Source organism: Jatropha curcas, chromosome 9 (genome assembly GCF_041381405.1).
Source record: "Jatropha curcas cultivar XTBG-Jc1 chromosome 9, XTBG_Jcur_1.0, whole genome shotgun sequence".
In the NCBI taxonomy this organism is placed as follows: domain Eukaryota; kingdom Viridiplantae; phylum Streptophyta; class Magnoliopsida; order Malpighiales; family Euphorbiaceae; genus Jatropha; species Jatropha curcas.
In genome coordinates, this window is record NC_143159.1 from 25,553,777 (window position 1) to 25,577,438 (window position 23,662).

The 23,662-nt window shown below is 32.3% G+C and overlaps 4 protein-coding genes across 5 annotated transcripts; 1 reads left to right on the forward strand and 3 right to left on the reverse strand.

Annotated features, from left to right (window-relative positions):
- Positions 1 to 1,256, reverse strand: LOC149493907 (rRNA (cytosine-C(5))-methyltransferase NOP2C-like). Its single transcript, XM_089726202.1, has 4 exons — positions 1,007 to 1,256; positions 811 to 929; positions 300 to 612; positions 1 to 94 (listed from the first exon to the last, which is right to left on the reverse strand). Exons 1-4 carry the CDS (start codon positions 1,127 to 1,129, stop codon positions 14 to 16), a joined length of 636 nt encoding a protein of 211 aa, XP_089582328.1. The 5' UTR covers positions 1,130 to 1,256; the 3' UTR covers positions 1 to 13.
- A 2,254-nt stretch (positions 1,257 to 3,510) lies between these two features.
- LOC105638214 (Transmembrane amino acid transporter family protein) lies at positions 3,511 to 9,041 on the reverse strand. The gene is made up of 8 exons (XM_012221994.4): positions 8,902 to 9,041; positions 8,471 to 8,706; positions 7,890 to 8,273; positions 7,127 to 7,523; positions 4,993 to 5,098; positions 4,605 to 4,696; positions 4,458 to 4,526; positions 3,511 to 3,733 (listed from the first exon to the last, which is right to left on the reverse strand). The coding sequence occupies exons 1-8, from the start codon at positions 8,935 to 8,937 to the stop codon at positions 3,635 to 3,637; spliced, it is 1,419 nt and encodes a 472-aa protein (XP_012077384.2). The 5' UTR covers positions 8,938 to 9,041; the 3' UTR covers positions 3,511 to 3,634.
- A 1,500-nt stretch (positions 9,042 to 10,541) lies between these two features.
- On the reverse strand, positions 10,542 to 11,684 carry LOC105640513 (uncharacterized). Its single transcript, XM_012224850.1, has 3 exons — positions 11,663 to 11,684; positions 11,105 to 11,451; positions 10,542 to 10,946 (listed from the first exon to the last, which is right to left on the reverse strand). The coding sequence occupies exons 1-3, from the start codon at positions 11,682 to 11,684 to the stop codon at positions 10,542 to 10,544; spliced, it is 774 nt and encodes a 257-aa protein (XP_012080240.1).
- Positions 11,685 to 15,526: 3,842 nt separating this feature from the next.
- Positions 15,527 to 23,147, forward strand: LOC105638222 (electron transporter, putative (DUF179)). 2 transcript variants are annotated; one of them, XM_012222001.4, is made up of 3 exons: positions 15,527 to 15,963; positions 21,354 to 21,502; positions 22,224 to 23,147. In XM_012222001.4, exons 1-3 carry the CDS (start codon positions 15,735 to 15,737, stop codon positions 22,899 to 22,901), a joined length of 1,056 nt encoding a protein of 351 aa, XP_012077391.1. In that variant the 5' UTR covers positions 15,527 to 15,734; the 3' UTR covers positions 22,902 to 23,147. The 2 variants fall into 2 exon arrangements, with proteins under 2 accessions (XP_012077391.1, XP_089582185.1); XM_089726059.1 differs by lacking the exon at positions 15,527 to 15,963 and adding an exon at positions 18,339 to 19,275.
- Positions 23,148 to 23,662: the final 515 nt, after the last annotated feature.

Consider the following 23,662-nt stretch of genomic DNA (forward strand, 5'->3'; position numbering starts at 1 on the left):
ACACATACGCAGTTTAAAAGGCAGGTAGCCAATATGGCTGAAGACAAGTAATACGAAGAAGAAAAGCAAGGAAGCATAATTGATCCCCATAAATCTAGCAACGAAAACATAAATCAAGAATTGCTTTCAGTATCTATGCATTTTGAGTACAGAAAAACAAAAACACAATAATTAATTAAATTTGAAATGTGATAAGTAAGAGATGGTAATCAAAAGGATTTTTTTCATAACATTTAAGATGCCCTTAAAGCATACCATGCATTTACCTTGAATGCATGTAAATATTACAAACTGCCTACCTGAGCTCCTCGAAGAACTGCTTCAGCACATTTTCTACTCACTATTACCTCCTTGGGAGGTGCTCCAGGTGCAAAACCATAATCAATTGTGTGCGGACCCGAACCCTTGACAAACAAAACATAATCCAATCCTGGTATTTGGCACTTAGAGAGGGGACTCTTTTGCAACCTTTCATCCGATGCATTAATTGGACTCTCAGTACAACAATCTCCAAACCCAGTTTCCTTTATAATAGCCAAAAGTTTCTCAACCACAGAGTCCGTTGTTGCCTTTAGAGTGTTAACACGAATACAAGAATAACTTGAAGGACGCCTAATGAAAACAAATTTAAGCGAGAAGCACAATGAGAACAGGCATCAAATACCATAATATACTAATACTATCCAAAAGTTAAAGCTAGAATCGCCCAAACACAGCAAACTGACTCAATTAGGATAACAGTTGCAGTAGTCTAAATCAATCAACAAAGTTTTAAGAGAAGACAGAAGAGAGTATAAGTTAGATGTGTACGTTAGTGCATGAGAAATGCGAGAGAAAAGATCAGCTCCGTAGGCCTTGATGAAGTAGTGTTCAACTTCAGGGTTCCATTGCAATTTGGGATTGTAACAGTAGCGCTCTGAGGAATCCATCTGATAGATAACGGTAAAATAATTATTATTAGCAATTTTATGTATCAGACACAGAAAGCGAGAAACAAAGAGAATGCCTGTAGAGGAGGAGCAGCAGAGGGAGGAGGAGGAGGAGGAGGAGGAGGAGGAAACGCTGTTGGTCTGGCGAGGGAAAGGAAGCTTCGGCGAGTGGGTTTGAGCAAATCCCTCGCTTTCTTCATTCAAAGAGCACGCAATTTTAATTTCATTAGCGCTTTCGACAAAGGAAAACGCCCACTAAAACGGGGAAAAATATAAAATTGGTGCTTACATTGCAGTGAAATTAACACATATTATTCTTGGCCAAACCCATATATTTGCTCTTCAAGTTTATAAAATTTGTCTCACAACACCTTCAAATTTGATCGTATATTTTTATATTTTAATAGTAATTATATCATTGGCCAAAATAAAAAGTAGAAATACCATGTCATTATTGAAGTTTTACAAAGTTATTTCGTTTGGACGAGGGACATAATTATTGCAATATGAAAATGTAGAGTCATGATAAGTTTTTGAAAACTTGAAGATATTACAAAGAAAATTACTGAAATATAAAAGTATGGATAATAATAGGTTTTGAAAATTCGAGAGTATTACAAAGCAAATCACATAAATTTACAAATTTATATCAGGTCTATTACTTTTAAAAACTAATTGTTAGCTCTCTTATTGGTTTTTGGTTCAAGTGCTGCAGGGCATGGGCGGTGCCACCCTATGTGAAGTGCAGTTAATTGATGCACTCAATTTTTTAAAAAATATTTATAAAATATGATTAAAATGATAAAAAAAATTAAAAATATACATTAAGTGAAAATTTTTAGAGTTTTTAATCTAATTGACCCCGTTAAAAATTAAATTAAATAAAATGACCACACTAGAAAATATTTCTAGCTTCGTCACTAGTGCAAGACTCATACAGAGGCGACTCTTCCAGTGTGGTAACCAAAACTCCAATCCAACACTTTTGTCCGGTTAAGAGGAAATGAGTCTCAACCATTTTATCCCAATAAATATTGATAAGTACCAATGATCATTAATTCGAGGATTAATGGATGTATGCCTATAAAATAATAATAAGTTTGTTATAAATATTTACATTTTAAGCCAACTACATGTAGTCTGATTGAGTTCAATTCCTCTGGATCACAAATAATTTAATAGATTTGTAAAAAAAAAAAAATCTCTTAAAATGGCTTCAATTTCTGTGATCAAACAAAAAAATTTTCATTAATTAATTCAAAATTTTTTCATTAACTAATTATTTTTTCATTAATTAATGATAAGTCTCTTTAATGTCATTTATTATAATTAATGGTCCACCTTTGGGTAACCTAACAAGTTATAATCAATTATCTCAATTGTTCAGTTTTAACTTTCATGTCATTTGACGGCATCACACAAACATGAACAATTGAAAATTGCATAATCAATGTATAAAATAATCCAAACAATGCCACTTTGGTGACTAACAAGTTTTCCATTCATTAAACATTGATATATGCAAAATTTTTATGAGATTGAATTAAGATCTCAAAACTTTAATGACATGACCTAATAATATGTCATAACCATTCTCTATAAATAACAGCATAATAATTTATAGAGCATAAAGAAAATAAACAGTTTTCAATTTCTATAATTTTCGGCTTCGCTTATACCAGATAAATCAATTTCACAATACGAAATTAATTTTCATTAATTAAGTCAAACAAAATACTATCAAACAAATCTAGAACAGGTACAGGCTCTGATACCACATGTTAAATAATCTTTAATATAGTCCAGATCTATTGTTCATAGAATTTATTTGACAAGAATATACAATAATCGGAAGCGTACCTTGATCCGTAACAGTAGATCTATGTTATGGGTTATCTCGTTGCGGCAATTCGATTCTCTCCGTAACAGCAGATCTACGTTTCTTCCTCTGGCCTTTTGTCCATAAGTTTTCTCTCAATGGTCAGAGAATAATCAACAGCTACGGGAGTTTCTTTTATGAGTTCTTTCAAACAAGCTATCACCGTATGTATTTGAGGTAGCCGTCACACTTTCTATTTTGTTTTCTTCTGTGTTCACCCTAAGCTGTCGATTCCTTTTACTTTTACAAGGCAGAGGAAGGGTATTAAAACCTTAACTGGCTCTTATCTATTAAGCCCAATAACCATCATTTTGGGCCACCTTAATTAGAACCGGCTCTTTAATCACATGGGCCACATATAGATTATTAAATAATATAACATTTTTATGATTTATGTGTTTTACATAATTTTGGGATTTGTCATTTGTAAAGGGTGATGAGGCGAGCATAGATTTCACGAGAATTTTCAAAAAATCTTTACATCTATGCAATAAAAAATACAAAATTACATAATCGCGCATCATGCAAGTATATGACTAATTGTTTTACTAAAAAAAAAAAAAACCATCAACTTTTTAGAAAACACATTAAAGAAAATAAGAACAAATATTGTTTTGTATATATCTAATTCCATTAACACAGAAATCTATCTATGAGTACAACTGAAAAAACAAAAGTTACAAGAGCTAAAAGGCACAGAGATCATACAAATATTCCATTTATTTATTACATATAATCTCTTCTAACACCTTACAATTAGAATTAGTTCCTACTCTTAGCTTAATGAAGACAATCTGTATTGCTAACTTAGAAAATCTAAAAACTCCTAAGAGAACACCTTATAGGTTTTAGCTGAAACTACTATTTGTCTTACTCCTCCTATAGGTGCTAGGAGTGCTATCAATACACCAACAATAATAGAAACCTGCGATCCAACAAATATAAATTTATATTAAATTAGTACTATCTCACTGTCTCATATATATATATATATATATATATGTATATTTAATGAGTCGTAATAGAATATAATGTAATTAAAATTATATTTAAAGCCCGCGAAATCTTTGTGTTATGAGAAGTTATTAGTTGAATGCAATAATAAGATCATATTCTATCATGTTTAAAGAGAAGTAAATTATAGTACAAATTGGTTAGCTAGTCATACCTCTAAATATCTTGTTAGTATCACATTCTGGATGGTCCCTAGGGTAGGGGTGAGCAAAACTACAGACCGAACCCATCCATTTCAGTTCGGTTAGACATCCAAGAGAGGTTCGGTTAGTCGATTCGTTTGGTTTGAACTGAATTTATTATTCAATTCAATTCGGTTATACAAAAAATTCATCAGTTGGACTTAAAACTAAATTAAAATGGATAAAATCAACAAAAATAGACCAAACCGACTAGTTAGGTTCAAATGTAAAGAAATTTTGATTTATTATAAAGAAATTTCGATTTGTGTTTTATGAGATCGGTTCGGCTCGGTTTGAATCGAACGGACCGTTTGCTCATCCCTACTTTAAGGGGTTTAGATTGTTTTACGATATTTGTTAGTCTCTTAACTCTATTTTTTTTAGTATATATATATATTACATTTCAAAGTTCATTAAACATATATATTTGAAGTTGTTTTTGATGAAGTTTACCCATGATGCAATCCAATGAAGGCTCCATATCTTTGGTTTATGAATTTTGAGCCACATGATGCAAGGGATCTGCAAAGAAAGTATATTTCCCAATTCAAATTGGATAAATATAATGAGAAACTATATAATAATAATTATTATTCTTACAAAATATGATGTAGATGCGAAAACGAGCCCACCAAAAAATCCAAGCAATCCTCCAAAAAATGGGATGCAAATACCTATAAATCCTGTCAAAGCTGCAACAATATTGATGAATTAAATGGTTCTTAATATAATTTTTATGTGTTTTAAATAATTAAATATACTTTCAAGACTTTTTTTTTTAATTTATATTTCTAAACCAAAATAAATTTATTAGTAAAATGGGGAACTTGTGGCAAATATGAGTTGCTTTACCCTTAAAATCTATTTTAACCAAAATTCAGCGAAAATCAATTTATTTGACTGAGTCAACCATTAATCTGGTCAAATTTAACTCGAAACCTCTTAGTATTTACAAAAGTGAGAAGACCAATCAAACCATAATACATACCTACGTATGTGGTACGAGCAACAATGCGAAGAAGTCGTCCAGGAGTGAAATTCTTTTGGAGTACCAAATATGACTCAATTTGGTCAAAAACTGGCATGGCAAAAACCTGTTACAAGAAACAATTGTCATTCTTAATTGTTTAAGATAAATATTTTCAATAAAAAAAATTAATAGTTTTTTTTATTTTTTATTAACTAGATTAATGAATCGCATTGTTGGACAAACGTTGTACCATATTCAATTACTTCGTCTAAACTTAATCTCTGAGTCTATTTATAAATTACCTATTTATCTAAATTTGAAATATTGACTTCCATAGACCAAACCGATAAAAATAGAGATTTTTTGAATAGTATTCTCACCTTATCTATTTTGGGATTGTCTTGTTTAACATCACGGTTTATGGATCACCCATGGGCTAAATTAATAAAAATAAGTACTTATTAAAATGAGGGTGTTCCTAACTTTGCATTGAGAGAAAAAAAAGAGAAAAATTTGATAAAATATTTAAAAAACCTTTATACTTTCATTTGTTTAATGGGAAAATAATTATTTCATCCGTGATGTTTATTATAATTATCTAAATAATCTTTGATTTCTATATAAATATTTATAAAATATAAAAATATTTATAATGTCCGTAAAATTTGTTTTGTCGGTTATTCTGTAAAAAAAAAAGCCCACTTTTTACCGTTAACCTTTAATAAAAAGACCAAACTGCCTTATATTCTAACAACTCCTCCCAGTTTCAATTTTCTCTATTCTCAACACACAAAAATGGCAAACACAAACCAAAATTGATAAAGTAGGGCCTGGGACAACGAAATTGCCAAAGCTCACAGAGGAATAATAAAAAAAAACACCATCTGATGGGTAGGTAGGAATAGAACCTTCATTGATGTACAAAGGTGCAGAAGGAACAATGAATGTCTGGCGAAAGCGCAGCAGACTCAAGTGCATATGGGGGAAAGATGCTAACATCAAAGCAGCCATGACCAAAGGCACGAGTCAATTTATTTATATAGTTTATTCAAATGCCTTTGCCATCTTCATCCTTCTTCCCTCTTCCTTCATCTTTTACAGGAAATGGATTACCTGACTATTCTTCTTCTTCTTTTTTAACACTTGATAAGGACTCTGATATTACTTAACCTGGATTAATTATTAATTTGTTTCAGGAAAAGATCTCCCCTCAAACTTAATGCATGCATCTTCTATAGAATCTTGCTTCCGAGAATTGGCAGGTCTTCTTATATTTTCTCGCATAATCAAAATTAATTGGAATAATTATTAATTATCTAATTAGGCATAATAGAAAGGGAGATAATTAGGATTTGAGGTTTTACTGGATAAGTTTTTTTCAAGGAAAATTGTTATGGTGGTTAGCAGGGAAGATAATCAGGATTTGAGGTTTTATTGGAGTAGCCATGATATGTGCAATGCTCTGTCATATGACATCGGTGGCGGCGCACGTCGTTCTTAACGGCAGAGAGAAGAAGGTATAGAGATTGGTTGAAAGGGAAGGAAAAGAGATGATTCAAGAGTGAAGAAGAGAGATATTGGTGAAGGTTGATGATGTTTGGATTGGGTTTGAGTATCGAGTTTTAGCTCTAGTGGTGGTTTGATGATGGAGAGACAGTGATTAACAGCAAGGTGGTGGTGGTTTGTGGCAACGAAGAGTAATGTTGGATTGAGGGAGTGGAGAAATTTGAGTTTTAGGTATTTTAAAGAGAAGATGGATAACAAGAATGGCAAAAAAAAATTTCACAAAGTTAATTTCGTCTTTTTAGTTTAAAATTAACGGCAAACGATGTGTTTTTTTGACAGAACGACTAATTGATATGATAGAGCTAAATTTCGGGGACGTTATAAATAAAACGACTAAATGATATAATAGAGTTCAATATCGAGGACGTTATAAATATTTATACAAAATATATGATTACTTAGATAATTATGACAAATTTCACAGATAAAATAATTTTTTTCCCTAATTTGATTCTGGAATTTATATATTCGGTGCAGACAAGTCCAATCCTTTTTTTTTATTGGTTTGTTGAATAGATAGAACCAAAGACCTAATCTAAGCAATAATAACACCTGATAAATGTATGAATATTAGGAGCAGAAGTACCTGGTAGCTTCCTAGGACATGGAAAAACACCATGACATTGGCAACAGCAATGAGCCAGGGGGGCTTTTCCAGTGAAATAAGAACATCATCTTCTACAAGATCACCAAAAGCCCAAAACCCAGAAACAGCAACTGAAAGATAACAAATGATAACAATGATATAAGCAAGAACAACACCTTTCCACATGGGCTTTTTGGAAGGATTTTCTGGAGTTGATGGGATTGTAGCTTGTATCTCCAGAACTACACTATGTCCTGCATAAGCAAATGCTATAGTTCCAATTCCATTTAAAACATCAAAGACAATGCCAGGAGTTGTGTGAGATCTAACTCCATATCTTGTCGGGTGATTTTCGGTCCCCCTAATGGTTGATGCTACAAAAGCCACCATTGAATAACTGCAACAAATTTCAAGAGATTGAGATTCAGTCCATTGATATATACTCCCTCTGGCAAAAAATTCAAGTCGTTTAAGGTTTTTACACAAAGATTAAAGAAACAATTAATTCTTCTAAATTATAATAAAATCAAGGATAGTTTGCCAAATTATCTTTTACCTCAAAATCAAAAATTACTTGTGGAGCTAATTATTGTATCTAACATAAATAAGAGTAACATTAGAAAACCATTATTTATTATCCCTTGAAAACTCAAAACCATTTATATTTTTAGACAAAATAATCACCAGAACGACTTATATCTTGAGACAGATGGAGTATATATAAAGAGACAGAATGATGAATTAGTAGGTAAAGAGAGATTACCAGAAAGACATGACAGCTGCGAGTAAGGAAACTGATTTGAGTGAATTAAAATTTGGAGTTTGAGAGATCAAAAATTGCAGAACAGTGAAGAAAAGGATGAAGTAGGTTTGTCTGATATTACTGAGTCTTGGAAAGACCAAATTGACAAACTTCTTCAGTGACTTTCCCCCTGTTACTGTATAAACAATGGTTGTTGCAACTTGAACAAGTGTTTGTTGGGGCATGATAATCCAATACCCTAATTTTGGGCCAAAAGCAAACTGTCCAAGTTCTGGATATCTATCAAATCGCTTTCCAGGCACCACTTCATGTAATTCAATAAGTTGCCAAAGTGAGTAGAAAGTTATCAACCAAGAAATAGTTATGGCTGATGTTCCAGCAATCCTACAAAATTCTCAAAATAACAAGTTTATCATTAATAGGGTTTTGAATAAGCTCCATTTTGATACAATTTGGCCCAAACGTACTTTTTTTTTTTTTCTGTTTTCACACAAGTATCTCATACCCTTTTTACGCAAGAGATTGATATATATATATATATATATATATATATATATATATATATATATATGGAAGCATACCAGCCAAGTTGAGACAATGCAAAAGGCAAGCCAAGAACACCAGCACCCACCATAGCTGTTACATTGTGGAAAGTTGAATACCACCACTTGGCTTCCCTAGATGCAGTTATTGGTAGCCAGTTCTCTAAGTCTTGTCTTCCTTGTTGTCCAGTTCTTGTATTTTCAGTACTTACATTTTCTCTTCTTCCTTCATTAGCCTCTTCTCTTGTACTCATAATCCCATTTCCAATGTTTTCCTGATTATAGATATAGGGTTAATTTCACCCATAACATTATTTTATGTGTTCACAAATGACAATTTCATAAATTAACATCAGAGTATCGGACCACTCATACCAAATAGCCATTAGTCATATAAATAGAGAAAATTATACAAATTACTCACGCAAGTGAGCACTTAAAAAAATTATAAATAGAGGATGAGCACATACCGAAGTGGCCATAGGAGGAGCCTCTAGGTTAGACATTCATGAAAGCTTTTTTTTATCCGGTTTTGTTTTTTTTTTTTTTTTAAATAAAAGTTGTAACTTATTTGAATTTTTTTGGAAATAGATATAAAAATTGTGTTAATGAGTGGATAAAATGGAGGGAAGCTGCAAAAGCTTAAGTATATAAAATAAGTTGATCCTAAATTAATGGGTATTTGAATCAGTCATTGAGCCTCAGCCACAGTAATTAATACTGGTTAGAGTGAAAGTAAAAGTGAATTTTGTGTTTTGAGATAATAAAGGGACACCATAAATAAGCTTATCTACACCGTATATGTTGCAAACAGTAATCAGATTTCTTAGGAGCAGCTAGATTAAAACACAGACAAAGGTCAAGATTAAGAACATGTTTATTTGATTCTTTCTTTAGTCTATGGTTTTGATTGGATGTACTTTTCAAAAAAAAAATGTTTATAATTAATAAATACATAAAATAATTATGAATTTAAAATTTTTAAATCTTTTTTTTTATATGTATCTATCCACATGTATCTACTTATTTATACTTATACAATTCCATATTGTAATATTTCCAATTAAATGTCAATCGAATATGGTAGTTGGTCTTTACATTTATATGAGGAATAAAAAATTTTAAATTCGAGACATCTTGACTACAAGAATAAAAAAAAAAAGGTTACTTGTTGTATATCCAATGTTCTTTAAGCATATTGGATTTCAATTCATGGGTGGAGGCAGGAAATTTGATTAGGGTAGGCAGATATTATTATATATATTATTATATATGTTTCATAAAAAAGACTTTTTAATTAATAATTAATTATTTTTGAGAAAAAAATTCTTTATTCTCAACTCATTGGTTCTTATATCTTTTTAAATAAGTCAGTTAATATATAAAACTAAAATTGAACTTAAATCTTCTTTCCTAATTATTTTGAATTTTTCCAAAATACTTCAAATATTTAAATCAAAATTAGAATTAGTCAGATTCAAATAAAATTACTAGTGAAAAAAAATTTATTTTTTTCTAATTTTCTAAAAGATCTGTTACTCAGTTAATTACTTATTTAAAAATTACTTGTAAAAATTAAATTGAAATCTCCATGTTAAAGATGTCAAATAATATATAATTGAAACAAGTTGTTGAGTTCAATTTTTTTTGAAGAGAATAAGAAGTTTATTAATCATCGACTATCAAGCGGCAAAGCATCAAGAATACAACTAGGTGGTGAAATAGACCATTCCACCCAATCTGTCAACAAATGAGATGCGCTAGCAAGAGCATGAGCCACCCCATTAGCAGATCGATGTGCAAAAGCCGCTTGCACATGAATAATCCCTGGAGAAGTCAGAGATAATAATCCCAAACCCACTAAAATCCCTATAACAATTTGCATTAATAGCTAGACATGCTAATTGGGCATCTGTTTCTATAGTAACATTCATCCAAGCTTCACGTTTTATCCAACTAAGAGCCTCCCTTATAGCTATAGCCTCTGTCACTTTTGAATTAAAACAACCCAGGAGCCTCCTAGCTCTAGCATGCAGAAACGTCCCACTTGCATCACGAATCACCAGCCCAATACCCATAGTCCCATCATTAAAGATAGCTGCATCCACATTCAACTTCCACCACCCTTCTCTTGGTCGTGTCCAAATATTAGAACCCACAGACACACTACATTAGGATTAACCCGCAAATGAGCTCGGACGCCATCACTCAACATCACCTGGGCACGAGACAGAATCCGCAGAGGTGACGACCACCGATTGTTCCAATTGACATCGTTCCGGTTCTGCCACAAAGACCAACGCACCAGCGCCAACAACGATGCATCCTCGGCCCTTGCCGGAAGGAAAACAGCCAGAAGCCAATCTTTAAAGGTCAAGACGGTGGGAGTCTGCCATCCAATATTAGACGCTAGCCAACAATTTCTCGCAACCGGGCACGTCACTAACACATGCATCACGGACTCAGAGCACCCATGGCAGACAGGGCAAACATTCGCAACCGGGACTCTCCTTTGCTGCAACACCTCAAGGCATGGTAAAACATTAGAAGCAGCCCGCCAAATCATATTTCGAACCTTCGGTGGAACTTGCAACCGCCAAAGCTTACTCCATAAGGCTGGAACCGCAGTTGGAAGACCCGCAAAATCAAACTGAGTCAAGAATCTATACGCACTCTTGATCTGTATTTTCCTTTAGCATCAAACTTCCAAGCTATGCGATCCGATGAAGGAAACACACTCAACGGCAGGGCCAGAATAGCCGCTCTATCTGCTGCATTAAAAAGGGAATTAAGCAAAGGTTCATTCCATCCATTTGAAATAATGAGCTCCGAAACTAAATTCAGTTGTAAATTATCTGGTCGAGCAGTGGTAACCATAGAGGACTGATGCGAAGGGAGCCATGGATCACTCCGCACCAACCCATTATCACCAGTTCCAATCCTCCAATAAAGACCCGCTTTCAAAAGCTTACGAGATTCCCACAAACTGCGCCATAAAAAGCTCGGAGCCGATCCCAACTCTGCCTCAAGAAAAAAAGAATTTGGATAATAACGAGCCTTCAGCAGGCGAGCAACAAGAGACTTGAGGGTTAAGAATCAAAGACCAAGCCTGTCGACCCAGCATAGCCACATTAAACTCATGCAACTCTTTAAAACCCAAACCACCCATACCTCTTGGTAAACAAAGACGGTTCCAATTCATCCAGTGAATTCACCGTGCATTATTAAGACCTTTTGCCCCATCAATACGCATTCATAAGCTGCTGCAACTCTAAGCACAACGTTCTAGGCTGAAGAAAGAGATCCATAACATAATTCGGAAGAGCTTGAAGAACCGTCTTAAGCATAACTTCCTTTCCCGCGAGAGACAGACAGCGACGTTTCCAGGAATTTAAATGTCTAAGCAGAAGGTAATATATATAATTTTTTAAAACCAAAATAAAAAAATTGAGAGAAAAATTGATAACAAACAATTGTAATTGTAATTGTAATAATTTCTAAAACAAAGCAATGGAAAAAAAAAAGTTAATCTTGATATTCCAGTGAGAAATTTCAGTAAAATACACCTAACAGTATGAAATTATTAATTTAGACTTTAAATGACAAATATTTCATTTTTATGTTTCGTTTATTTCCGGAAAATAATTTACCTTTGAAAAATATTTTTCAAATGTCTTATTTTTCATTATTTGATTGCAATATTTAAAATTAGTTAAAAATATTAAATTTTTAACTCATAAGACCATAATAATAATACAAATTTCGTATTTTAAAAATTTTATTGTTAAATATGAGAATAAGGTAAAAAAATAGTAAATTATAAAAGTCGCCGATGACCTGTGATAGTGCCCGATGGTAGTGACTGGTGGTGGTGGTCGGTGAATAGTGATAGTAGCTACTTATGATTAATAAATTAGAAAAATATAAATTTATAAAATGGATAGTCATTTTTCTTATAAATGACTTAATCTTTTTTTGACAAAAAAATATTTTCCGTCCATTTATTTTTTAATAAATTATTTTACAGAAAACTATCGAAGTCTTAGACTCAACCGTGAGGAAAAACTAAAAAATCCAGATATCCAAATATAATTAACTCTAAATTTATTATTATTATTATCTTTAGTAATTTTCAAAAGAGGAAAGCGTCCTCGTCTTCGACAGTTCGAGAGGGTGCGTTGATTTACCCGCCGGCGCACACTTGTCAGATCAAAGCCTGAAGTTGCTAAAATACGCGGATATTTTCAATAAAATAATTCGCCTAAATAAAGGCATATTCCACACACCGTCACTTTCATTGCCTTTGTCTGGCTTTTCTCGAGTAATCTCCTTTCCATTTATTAACGGCTATGATTATTTTAATTTTAATTTTTTCGATTTATATAGATACGGGTGGGAACTTTTTGGTTTGCTTTGGTAAAATTTAAAACAATTTAAATTAAAACAGAAATTACAGTTTATAGAGTTTTTTTTTTTTTTTTTTTTTTTGTAAATCATCTGTATCCGAACCTTATTATCAAGGACCGACTAAATTTAGCTAGAGAGTTGAGTCACAGTTAGAGTTCTTCGCCGCTCCCTACAGGTGTGTTTAGTGAGATCGAACTCAATAGCTCTTTCCATATGCGTAACCTGCGTTTCTAACTGAGCTACAATCGATACGTGTAGTTTATAGAGTATTTAATCCAAATCAAACTATTTAATTAATGAAAATAAATAAAATTAAATCACAATAAAGTGCTTAGTTTTTTTATAACAAACAAGCATATACCACAAAATATTAATTTCTGCAATTTAAATTTATAAAAAAAAATAATATTACATATAAGTAACATTAATGATACACCCAAGTGTAACTTTACCAATAATAATTTATTCATAAAATATTAAATTTCTTTCAGTACTACAATATTAAAAACATAAGAAATGACTTCAGAAAGAAACTATCACATTCACAAGGTGTATTTCTAAATATTCAAATTAGATGTAAAATATAATAATTAAAGTAATAATATAATGACATCATAAAATATCAATAATAGAAGGTCCTTTTGAAGATTTGAAATATTTGAAAAAAGAATTCATATTAGTTGATTTAACATTTTAATGAATTTATAGATAATATACAAGTTATCATTATCAGATAAATCAACATCTCATCAAGGTTTAAATCAACGTCTCATCAAGATTTAAAATTTATTATTGATGCAGTTTGATTCGGTTTTAAATGATTTAATTAAATAAAAAATAAATCACATTATTTTGAAAATGGTTAATCAAGTTGTAAATCAAACTAAATCATTTAAAAAGATAAATGATTCAAAATTGACGGTTTGATGTAGTTTGATTTGGTTATATGGGTTAACCGTTTAATGCTCCGCCTAAAAAATATAGGTGCTTTTGCTCTTGTGCTCAAAGTGATATTCACACAATTCAAGTAAAATGTTTATAATAATTTCGATTTTATACTTTGAAGTTTGTATTTGAAACGACGTTTAATATATTAATTTACGGTTTTTGACACTAATCAATACACTATCTTTCTAACAACTTGCCTTGGAAATACAATATTTTCTAAAGTTTCTAATATTTTACGGTGCTTAAGAAAATCAGTCAAATGAAAAAAAATTTCTGATTAATGGAAAACTAAACCATTTTTGAGGAAAATTAATTTCCATTTTCCATAGAAGAATATGTTTTCCAAACGTTGACATATAATCTTATAAATATATACATTTTGAATTTATTAATTACCTGTAATTACAACTATCAATCACCAGTTGCAATCGGCTATGAGACACTGTCGGCCATATTATTTATTACCGGTGACTATTATAATTTATTATTTTTTATAATTTTCTCATATTTAATAATTATTTTTTATAAAATGAAATTTTTATAATTATACATATTTTTATGATCTCATAATTTAAAATTTTTAATATTACAACTAAATAATGGAAAATGAGTTATTTAGATTTTTTTTTTTCAAAGGCAAATTTTTTTTGAAAACAAATGGAGTTGTAGTACACTTTTGTGGATTAGATAGCAGGTTGATTTTATTATTATTATTATTATTATTATTTAATTTTCAAATAAAAATAAAACCACATGATGTGCAAATTGTGTATTTTCATATTTTTAAGCAATTTATATATGTAAATTTTCAGAAATTATACAATTTATATTTGCTTTAATTTAAATAATTTGGTTTTGTATTTTGATTAAATTATGAAAGGTGAAATTACATTTTTTTTGAAATTTTCAAATAATAAACTGAAACATTTACTTGCACGATTATTAAATTATTATTATTCAACTGATGTAATTATTTATTTTTTTCCTTTTGAATCTCATATATTCAATTGAAATGTTTATCAATTTTTTATAATTAAATAAGATATAAACATGTTTAATTATAATGCAATAAATTATAATGAATTAAAATAATATTTTAATTCTATTAGTTAATCATATTATTGTAACTCTATCATTCACGATGACAAAATTAGAAAAAATACATAGAGCCGCAAAAATTTTAAAATTCTAGGGGAATGAAATTGAAAAAATTCACTATTTTATAAGTAGAATGTAAATTTTTATATTTTATAAAGCAAAATTTTTAAAATTAAAGGAGCATGTCACTTCTAGCCACCTCCTATTTCCGTTATAATTATTTAATATTTTTAATTACAACTCTTTATTAAATTATAATTCCATTACTTAATGAAAATTTAATATATATATATTTATATATATTATAATATATAAAAACAAATAATTTAATTTATATGGAAGTTAAGCTTAAGCAGCACAATTTGCAATAATATTTTGGATTATAAAATATTTTAGATATAATGATATATGTTACAATTCTAATACAATTTAGCAATAATGTTTTATATTTTTAGATAGTCTTTTTATCAATATAAAAAATATTATCTTTAACATTTAATATATTAATATAAATTTATTTTTCCTTATTACCAATAAATAAGTAATCCATAATCTTAAAAGTCTGAATAAATAATATATTATTATTAAATAAAAAAATTAAAAAATATATATTATATGGATAGTAAAAATTAAGGTATCCGTTAACCGATTTTCTTACGCTTTCCTTGTCATCGACTCATCGTTTCTAACGTAGAAGTGGAAATCCTCTTTCGTTTTCATTTCTCAGATTAAAAAAAATATATATATATTGAAAAAAGAAATCTCTTCTCAGTCGCTCAGTCACTCAATTGAATTTTTCCGGAGAATCTGATCTTCTCTTTTCTGTTTGTTTCTCTTATTTATTGAAAGCATGGATCCGTGGGCAATACATGTGAAGAATTCGACTCATAGCCCCTTTTCGGTAAGGAATTATTCGATGATTCCCGAGAAACCAAATTCCTGGAATTTTGGAACAGTTAGACTGCTTGAGTTCAGGTTTTGGAGGCGGAAGCTCACGTCTTCTTCTTCTTCTTCTTCTTCTTCCTCTTATGGCTATCATTCATTGTTCATAAGAGCCATGGCTAAAAAGAATAATAATGGTAATTGTACTTCCTCCTTCACTTCCTGTGTTGTTGTTATCTCTCGAGTTTCCTGTTTGGTCCAGTATCTATCTTTCCTGATTGTAATTTTAATTGATTTCTAGTGTTTTATGTGAAGGAAATTAGACATTGAAAGAAAATATTGTTCTTGAGATTGAAATCAGAATCGTTGGACTTGTTATTAGACTGAATGGGAAATTAGATGGGGATAGGTTATAAATTGGAAATGTAATGGAGGAGAAGCTTACTTGAAGATGGTTTGGATAATTTTAGTGCAATAAAGAATGGAGCAGAATAAGTAGCCTAGTTTGGTTGAGCTTTGTTTTGTGATAGGAATAGAGATATATCATAGTACTTAGTTGGGTGGCTGAATTTCTTGGAAGGACATTTTGGCATCAGTGTTGCTTTATGGAGAGATGAAGGATGTAACTTTGATGATTATCAGTACCTAAGTTAAGACTTTAATTTCGGTTTGAAGATGCACTCTACACTTGTCAGGAAAAATTGGGAACAAAAAATATTATAGAAATTATTACTTTTTCCTTTTTGGTCTTTAAGCCATATAAAAGACTGGAAAATAGCAAATGCTACAATTTCTCCAGTTTTGCTCTTTTTTCTTTTTTGGGCCAAAAATTCAAAATTTTCCTTGGAGGAAGCTATTAGTAAAGATAGAGAGTTGCATAATCCTAGCATAAGGCAATTTGTACAGAGTGATACCAAAAAGACAATGATGTAATCTTATATCTCGATTTTTCAGTTTGGATTGAAAATCCGAAGACAGATTTTGTTGCTCCAGAAACACCCCCCCCCCCCCCCAAAAAAAAAAAAAAAAAAAAAAAAGGAAGCGTAACTTTTGTAAATTGAGTGCTGGAGAGTACTTCCTACTAATGTCTGAATTGTCATTTTTCTTAGGTGGTGAAGGACAAAGGTAGCTTGTGAAATAGTCAATTTAGATATATTTTTGCATAAGAGTAAGGTGCAGGGGAACCGTCAGGGTTTAGTTGAACTAATATAGTCTTATGTCATGTTTACTTGAGTTGAAAAAAGTACGGCTTATTTTTTTTCGGGTGTTCTTGAATTTTATGGTTCAAAAGGGTTTAGTTGATCTTCCGATTGTAACAGGTATGAGTTGAATATTTGTCACTGGGTTTTTTTTATTTTTGTTTGTGACTGTTAGTTGAATGTAGATCTCATTTCTAAATAGCGTGAGATAAAAAGATGGTATCTGTGAGGTTTTAGCTTACCAGTTGGATTTTTCTACATCATGGTTGGAAGCTTTTAGTACCTTCTGGACATTGTGCAGGGAGATATGATACCAGTGGTCAATCTCACATTCATCCTGAATAATTGATGCTTTAAGGATTAAAACTTGAATTTGGAAAGTTATAGTATTGGTATGGTTATTATCTTGTCTTGAGTTTGGGAAGCTGCTTTGGCTGTTTAGTCCTGACAATTTGCAGAACCAATACTTTCTCCATGGATTTGGTTTGAATGTTGGTTTGACAAATCCATGTACATGGGCTTTAAATTCTTAATTGGTAAGACCTGGTATTGAGTTGGGATCTGTGTATATTGTTTGAATCTTACATTTATAAGGGTAAATAAACGCTGAAAAAAGTCGGGTTGGATATTTGGTGTATTGGTGTTTGGCTTCATGCAGTAGGTCTCTGCATAATAAGACTCTAATTAAAGCGGATATGTTAGAGAAAGTCATCCTTATCCGATGTGAGGAGAAGAGTTTCTGGTGGATTGGCTTTTATGTTTGCTTTATTGGTTTAATGATTGCTTGGTAGGTCCAATCAAGCATGGACTTTTCTACACTGCATAGTACCAATATGAGCGGTCTCAGAAAGCCTTCTAAGTAGGGAATTTCTTCCATTTAGCCTATGAAGGATGTAGATATAGGTACTAGCTTCAACTCTAGAGGAATTGCATAGCCATTGTTTTGCACTTCCTTTATGTGGAATGATGTTGAGAAATCATACCACTCCTCTTTCTTTATTTGTAAGTTCCATTGTTTATTTATCTGATTGTATCTTCATACCAACTAACCAATTCGATTTCCAATTATCTTGGCAAATTTGATTTCGACCAAAATGGTTTTTATATTTTCGTAGTTGTTGCTTTTGAGTGATGACCACATGATTGCTTAGGTTACAAACTCCTGGAGTATCATTTGAAAATCCAAGGAAGATTCGCCTGTTCCAGAAAAAGTGCATTTCTTTATTCGAGTTACGTAATATGTATCCTTTGGGGCAGGAAGATTGATAAACAGAGAAAGAGAAGAGAAAGCGTTATGCTTAACACATGCAAGTCGGACTCTCTTATTTGAGGATATATTTCTAGACTAAATTAGACAATTTATTATGCCCCTAAGATATAAATTGACTCAATTTAAGGTCTAGTAATAAAAATTCAAACCATTATGCTAAAAATTACCTTACTATCATTGGCTTATAGGGAAAATATATAAAAATAATCAACTAATTTCCAACTAATCTAAAATTTGTGGGTGCTTTAGCTAATTTAATGGACTTGAGGAGTGTCTATACTGAAATTAGAGTATAACTTTAACATATCATTTAATATGTTTTGATCCACTGTTCATATCAAATGTTTTTCGAGGTTGGTGACTGAATTGAAAAGTTGTTTGCTTATATGTAATCAAAGCATAGTTAAGCAATGGATTCACTTTTACAATGGCAAGTTAATGAAGTCAGTTTGATATAGGGGTCTATTTGCAGCTAGAGGCCAGCACTATGGACACTCTTATTATAACAGTTTTCTCTGGTTAGTGCATGTCTTTAAGGCTTTTCATTGGGTACCTGTCTTCCATATTTTAGGCATCCTAGCAATGAAAAGATCATTCATCACTCTTGCTTATGTTTATTGAAATTCAAATATTTTTGTACTTTTTGATTACTATTTCAATGTGATGTTTCACTCATCGGCATTGACACCACATGTTATCCTTTCTTTGTTTTGAGCGATTATAATGATATCTTTGCTTGAGCATTTTCATCACGATTTTTCCCAAGCTGCTGATTATTGTTTATCTTAGATTTCTTTTGCCTTATTGTCATGGTTTATTAATTCAATAGGCAGGTTCCAATTGTCATTTTAGGAACATTTTGCCACTGTTCACGTATAATGATTTTGCAGTAATATGCTATCTGCCTCAGTCTCATGAATTAAATAAAGCACAAGGTCATCAATTAAGATCTATTCTTGCTTCTTGCTTGTACATGTATCATTGCGAGAATCATCATTGTCCTCATGAATTCCATGGCCGTCATGGTTGTTCTCCTCCTGGTATGATCATCATTGCCATCGCTATCACATATTATTTTCTAGTTGCTACTGCTACCTAGGTTGTCCTGTGTTGATCATTTCTCCATTTTTAGTTTAAAAATTTAAACCATTATTTCATTCTGATTCGACTACTTTATATAGCCAGAGAAAAAGCGCTACAGCCTTGGGTTAAATAACACTTTCTTAGTTAATAAAGTCCTCCTTTGTAAATGTCTGCAATTTGGAAGGGACAGATATTAAGGGGTTTGTTATTATGCCAAGATATGGGACTGCAAATAATTGCTGGTCTCCATATGTAGGGAGAGAACTTATCACTGGGTGTAGAATTGGATTGGAAAGGACAGGATGAGTGTTCTGCATGTGCATAGTAAGGTGAAAGTATAGATTCCTGCTTGTTATGTCATTGGTGTTGGCTTGTCTCTAACATAAAAATGCTTTAGCCTGGTTAGATACATTCCTTGTGGCTTTAAGGTAATGACAAATGCTTAAGCGACAGCCATTTTTAAGATCAGCTCCTTTCAGATGACTGCTTCAGATCCAGCAAATGGAGAGCATTTTTAAGATCCAGAAAATTGTGTTGAAGGAACCTTTAGAAGCCATGCAGAAGCTTTGCACTACATTCAAGCTTGCTCTTCCGCTTGGGAAGTTGCATTAGAGAGATGAACTAATGTGGCTTGCAATAGTTATCTTTACAGGGATTATTTCTATACATTCCATACTTGAACCTCTTCAAACAAGACCTACTGCTATTGATTTGATGATTTCTACAGGACTTCGTCAACAAGAATTAATCATTCGCCCAAGAAAATTGTATAACAGGGTAAAGCATTTAGTGACCATAAGAATACAGTGATTCTATCCCTGATCTCTATGTCCTTTTCGTACCTGACGTCCAAAGGGAAAAAGAAAATAGCCTGTAGATCTTGGGCAGAAGAAGGGTTTGGTCCATATCATCTTGACTGGAGTGGGCACAAGAAGGGGGTTTTGATTTCTCTATACTGTTAGGCTATGCTCCTCCTTTCTTTAGATGTTTTTGGGCTAAGCTTTGACTTTTTCCATTGGCATAGTTTGACTTGAAAGCTATAGGTGCTTGACTGCTTGCAGCTTCAATTGAAAATAATTGAATAATAATATGTATCTTGTACAAAATATTTGATCAAGGAATAGGAGGCTTTGTTTTCATTTTCTTCTTTCTCCTTTCCTGTCATCTTTTCCTGTGAGGGGGTAACCCTCTTGCATTCCTTGAGAAACCCCTCTTACTAGGTAACTCCTAACCTAAATCCATATCTGATTTGAAACTGTAATCTCTAAAATGAAAGGCATAACCACTAGTGCTTATTCTTGGGGATAAAATACTAGCATCTTTAAGCAGGAAGAAATACTCTCTCAGTGTTGGCTAAGATACGAGCTGCTAGTACTTGTGGTTTAGTGGTTTATATAATTAGTTGATATAAATACTGCGTTCGACTTTTCTTACCTTCTTCCCTCCTTCCCTCTAGTATATGGGTGGCACTCTGTTATGGTCCTTCAATAAATCACCATATGCTTTTCACAACATCTAGAGTTGACATTTTTTAATTTTCTTACACAGATAGCACTAGGTCAGATTGAACATAATATTTCTCTTCAAATCTTTTCGCTTGAGCAAGAAGGCATGTTTGTATAGCACTTGACCAATGTAATTTACTGATGCTTGATTGTCATAACCTAGGACCTAGGACTCTAAGTGACTCCTTATATGTGCGTCTGCACGGCTACACCATTGGTCCAGTGTATTTGAGAGGCAAGGCAGTGGGCTAGTGTTTGAAGAATGCCTTTGCTTTTTTGTTATAATTTCTGAAGTGTTTTGAAATTATCTAAGAGAGCTTGAATAAAGCATTTTTTTTTCCAATAAAGCTTGAAATTGCAGAAGCCGGCTTAATTTGTTTTGCTTGAGAATTACAGAAATGATGATGTACTGTTTTTTTGAGGAAATAATTTGTCAATTTTGAAACATTGACTGGATGAAACAAACTCAACCTTTAACCTGCAGAAGTTGCAACTCAAGAAGAGTTTATATCTTTGTGATGATATTTCAGGAAATGGTGATCGGTCTATCCCTGGAGGAGATAGTTCCAAAGGAAACTCTCCTGGTGACAAAAAGTCAAATGATAATTCTTCCCAGAAATCCCACGGTGTAAATTTGGATTGGAGAGAGTTCAGAGCAAAAATGGTTATTCAGGAGCAGGTGATTTGTTTCTTTATTGATTGGGCTTGTTATATATTATTATTATCTTTCCAGTTGCAGCAGTGTAATTTTTAAAGCTCTAGAAGATTATATTAGCTGACATGGTAAATATCATCATTCTCCTCTATCAATTCAATAATGTTCAACATTATAAGATGTTTTCAGATCCTACTCAACTCAGCAACTAAAGTGTTCCACGTGAAGGAAACTAGATTTACTTCTTGAAAATTCTGAGGGGTGTTTATTATCCAACTAGCTGTTAGTGTCTCAGATAAAGGAGAAAGGAAACTGGAAAGAATAAACATCCTAGTTAATGTTTGAATTTTGGATCACTTTAATCATATTTGCTTATGTTCAATAATAATTTTGATATCAAAATAGATGGTGAAATAGAACTAAAGGTCATGATATATAAGTTTGGTTTTCTTTGGGCTTTATCTGTCAAAACTGACATCTGCTTCAGCATACATGATACCATGCTTCATGTCTAGTCTAGGGATGCCCAAGTGACTTTTAAATGCCTGCAGCTTTCCCATTAATAACCTTACTGTTTTTGTAGTTTGAACAGCGATCTCAAGGTCACAATTTAGCAACATTATTGTTGCACCAGGTTAATCCTTGATATGCTTCATGGCTAAATAACTTCAGAATACGATGAGTAATTTAGTATAGATTAAATTGCTCTAAGAACTTCAGAGCTTACAATCTACAGTTTTAACAGGCGGAGATTGCAGAGACTGACGCTGCTAACCAAGCTGGCTCACCTCGAGATTCCAAACCGCTTGGCCTGAAATGGGCGCATCCTATTTCAGTGCCTGAGACTGGCTGCGTCCTTGTTGCCACTGAAAAACTTGATGGAGTTCGCACCTTTGACAGAACAGTTGTTCTCCTTCTTAGATCAGGAACTAGGCATCCACAGGAAGGGCCATTTGGAGTTGTCATTAATCGGCCACTTAACAAAAAGATCAAACATATGAAACCAAATAGTAATGAATTAGCAACCACATTTGCTGATTGCTCTCTGCATTTTGGTGGGCCTCTTGAGGCAAGCATGTTTTTGTTAAAAACAGGAGAAAAGGCAAAGCTTCCTGGGCTTGAAGAGGTGGTCCCTGGCCTGTGCTTCGGTGCAAGAAACAGTCTGGACGAAGCTGCAAAACTTGTGAAAAAAGGAGTGCTGAAGCCTCAAGATTTCAGATTCTTTGTCGGTTATGCAGGGTGGCAACTGGATCAGCTGAGAGAGGAAATTGAATCAGACTATTGGTATGTGGCCTCATGTAGCTCAAATTTGATATGTGGAGGTTCATCAGATTCATCATCAGAAAGATTGTGGGAGGAGATTTTGCAGCTGATGGGCGGTCCTTACTCCGAGCTTAGCCGGAAGCCTAAGCAAGACATGTAGGTACACATATATAATGAACTTTGAGCTTCGATCTACTGAATTAAAATATGCAGCTTAGGCAGTAGCATTCATGAAGCAGAAATGTACAGGAACTCACTGTCTCCTGTTAGGCAGAAATCTTTTTTTTTTTTTTTTTTTTAAAGTCTAATTTTTCAATTTGCTCTAGTAACCTTGTTACCTATGGTTCTTGTATGTAATAGACTACATTTTCTTTTACTGAAGTAAAGCATGTCCCTTTGGTGCCAACTATGCATGCATTGTAGAATTTTCTTTAGCGAGATGAGCGACAGAACCTTAGGAGCAAGCTTTTAGTGTTTTTTCCTCTCACCTCCCACTTAATGGTTAGCTGGGAGATCAATCCCTTTCGGAGTTAGAAAATAATTACATTTAAAAACCCTCCTCAATATGTATGCTGACTCTACGAGTCGATTCTGCAATCATCTGTGTGAGATCTAGTGTATTTCAATCAAAGTTATCGCTATCTTGGATTTTTATTATTATAATTTACTGACTTAGATTAGTGTTCTTTATTTTTAGAAATATTTTTCTTTATTTTTAAATTTTGAATATTAATTATTAAACTTATTTAATTTTTCTCTCTTAATTCCTTATATTTACTGAGATTGATTTATTATTAAAGATTGGTCATTATCTATAATTACTTTCTCTTGTTATTCGATATTTACTTTTTCATGGAAATTAAATTTATCCACATTTTTTAAATTGTTATTATTATTTTTTAAAAGACGTAATTGCAAAAA